Source organism: Sorex fumeus, unplaced genomic scaffold (genome assembly GCF_029834395.1).
Source record: "Sorex fumeus unplaced genomic scaffold, SorFum_2.1 ptg000122l, whole genome shotgun sequence".
Classification (NCBI taxonomy): Eukaryota; Metazoa; Chordata; class Mammalia; order Eulipotyphla; family Soricidae; genus Sorex; species Sorex fumeus.
The window spans coordinates 10,077,433-10,080,133 of NW_026606179.1; the positions used below are offsets into that span (position 1 = coordinate 10,077,433).

At 60.9% G+C, this 2,701-nt stretch overlaps 1 protein-coding gene across 1 annotated transcript; it reads left to right on the forward strand.

Annotated features, from left to right (window-relative positions):
• Positions 1-675: 675 nt before the first annotated feature.
• Positions 676-1,557, forward strand: LOC130044288 (protein NKG7-like). Its single transcript, XM_056136974.1, has 4 exons — positions 676-868; positions 964-1,110; positions 1,195-1,329; positions 1,404-1,557. Exons 1-4 carry the CDS (start codon positions 712-714, stop codon positions 1,460-1,462), a joined length of 498 nt encoding a protein of 165 aa, XP_055992949.1. The 5' UTR covers positions 676-711; the 3' UTR covers positions 1,463-1,557.
• The last annotated feature ends 1,144 nt before the right edge of the window (positions 1,558-2,701 follow it).

Here is a 2,701-nt window from a genome sequence, read left to right on the forward strand (position 1 = left end):
GGGGAGCAACCCAGCCCTGCTTTAGAGACACGTGCTCAGCCCTTCAAGCTGTCTCTGGTCCCTCCATACCACTTTTTTTTTGGAGGGCGTGGGGGGTGGATTTAAAGGCCACACCTGGCAGTGCTCAGAGCTGACTCCTAACTCTGTGCTCAACGATTATTTCAGGCCATACTTAAGGGACGGTCTTGTAGGACTGGTGCAAAGCCAACGCCTTCCCCTGTCATGCTCTGGATCCCCCTTTCACCTTTGGTTGGGACCCCACGGTGGCCCCCCCATTACAGGTCTCTCAAGACGGAAATTGCTGAACCCACAGGAAAGCGTGACGCATCCCCCCAACTGTCCTCTCTGGCCACATCCCCCTTCTCACCCGACTCCCACCTAGGCTTGCTTTGTCACCTCCCAGTCCTGAGCCCCAAATCTCTCACCTCTTCCAGGAAGCCCCTCCCTGCACCCTTCCGAGACACCCAGGGGCTCAGGGGAGGAGGTAAATAGGCAAATTGGAACCAACCGCCACCAGTAAGGGTCTGGGCTGTGACAGCCACAGTCCCTCCCCAGCTGCAGACACAGCAAAGGGGAAATCGCAGGCCCAGAGGGGAGGACGCCTGTTTGACAGCCAGGAAGGGAGGCGCGTGAGGTTCCCGAGCAGGAACTGAGGAGTGCAAACCCCACCGGGGTGCCGAGGCAGACCCGCACTCCGCCCCTGGCTGCACCATGGAGCCCTGCCGCTCCCTGGCCCTGTTCGTTGGCTTCCTGAGTCTGGCCACGGTCCTGGTGGCCCTGAGCACGGACTTCTGGTTCGAGGTCGTCACTCCGCGCTTCAGGGGACACTCGGGCCTCTGGAGCAAGAATCTGAGGGACTCAGTGAGAGGTCAGGGGGAACATGGGCTCTGGGCGGGGGTCCAGGGTGGGGGCGGAGGGGCCGGACCTCAGCAGGCGTGTCCTGCCTCCCCCCCCTCTGTGCAGACTACATCCGCGTGACGCAGAGCTTCAGCATTCTGGCCGTGCTCTGGGGCCTGGTTGCTGTGGTCTTCCTGGCCATGTCTTGTGTCCCTGCCCTGTCTGCTCCGGGCCGGGGCCCCATCGTCTCATGCTTCATGGCCTTCGCTGCAGGTAAGAACAGAGGCCAGGTGAGGCTAGGGGAGGGGGCAGATGGTCCCAGGCATCCCCTGAGGTGCTGACACTGTCTGTCCCCAGCTCTGTCAGCTGTGGTGGCCATGACGGTCTACACTTGTGTGTGGTGGAACCAGCCTTGGCCGACCCACATCCAGTTCTTCTTTTCCTGGTCCTTCTACCTGGGCTGGGTGTCGGTTCTCCTCTTCCTCTGTACAGGTGAGTGGCGTGGGGTGCAGAATGGAGGGAGGGAACCGGGCAGGGGCACCCCTGATCTCTGCCTGGCCCCCTAGGAGGCCTGAGTCTGGGGGCTCACTGCCGTGGTCCCCTGCCTGGCTACGAGAGCATGTGAGCAAGATGAAGCCTGGAGGCTGCTTGGAAGCCCGAACCCCGCCCTCCTGCTGTTTCTTCATTCAACTGCTCACAAAATACTTGGTGAAGATCTGCTTCTGGTCCTTGTTGTTTTTGCTTTGGGGGCTACACCTGGTGGTGCTCAGGTCTGACTCCTGGCTCTGTGCTCAGGGATCACTCCTGGCGGGACTATGCTGTGCTGGGGATCGAACAGCATCAGCTGCACCCAAGTCAAGCGCCATAACCCCTGTGCTGTTCTGGCCCAATCTTAACTCAGCCTCTATGGAAGCTGCACTGCTTGTGGGCTCTGGGCAGGGGAGCCCCGGGCAAGGGGCAGGGTGGGTGGCGATAAGTGGAGGTAGAGGTGGGATGGGGGGAAGGAGAAAATTGACAGTCCTGAGGAGAGCACTTGGGGTCTTGGCGGGGCCCAGGGAGCAGGAGAGGTGCTCCAGGCAGCGGGCTGAGAGGCCGGATGCCAAAGGGTGGATACAGTTCTTTGTGCATGGGACAGAGAAAGTGGGGGTGGTGGGAAGGGAGGTGGGGGCAGACAATGGGTGGGTTCGAGCTCCACCCATTGTCTCAGGAAGTGATGGGGAGTTATGGGGTGAGTAGGGAAGGGCAGCCGCAGTGCCAGCCTCCAGAAAGTTCCCTGGGCCGAGTGTGCAGGGTAACAGGTGAGAGGCAACAGGCAGCTCCCAGGTGGAACCAGGCAGGACTAGGCTGCTGGACCCGAGGCAGGCAGGCTGCGGAAATCAGGCTGAGAAGGAGACAAGGAGCCAGAGAACGCAGGAGGCAGGAGGCTCTGGGGCACCCAAGGGCTTAGTTTTTGTTTTTGAGCCTTTGGGGCCTATACTCAGATGTGCTCAGCCTGACTGCTGGCTCTGTGCTCAGGAATCACTCCCAGTAGAATTCAGGGGTCCCTAAACAATGACAGGGATGGAACCCGGGTCGGGGGTGTGCAAGAGTCTTACCCCTGTGCAATCGCCCTGGCTCAGCCAAGGGTTTTACAGAAAAAGGAGCGCTAATGGGACACATGGCATGAGGTGCCTGGTCACAACCCAGCCCAGCCACGTGGGGCAGTGGATGCTGTGAGCTCCCTGGGGAGAGGTGGGAGATGGCCAGGAGGGGTGAGGGCTTGGGCAGTGCCTTGGGGGAGCCTCATCTGGGGGTGCTGTTGGGGAGGCATCTGCCTGGTGTGAAGTGAGGCTGGGCCATGGCACAAGGAGGAGGAGCCCACACA

Coding starts and splice junctions, on each gene's coding strand:
- LOC130044288 (XM_056136974.1), top strand. CDS start 712: ATGGAGCCCTGCCGCTCCCTGGCCCTGTTCGTTGGCTTCCTGAGTCTG. Junction 869..963: donor TCTGAGGGACTCAGTGAGAG/GTCAGGGGGAAC, acceptor CCCTCTGTGCAG/ACTACATCCGCGTGACGCAG. Junction 1,330..1,403: donor TCTCCTCTTCCTCTGTACAG/GTGAGTGGCGTG, acceptor CTGGCCCCCTAG/GAGGCCTGAGTCTGGGGGCT.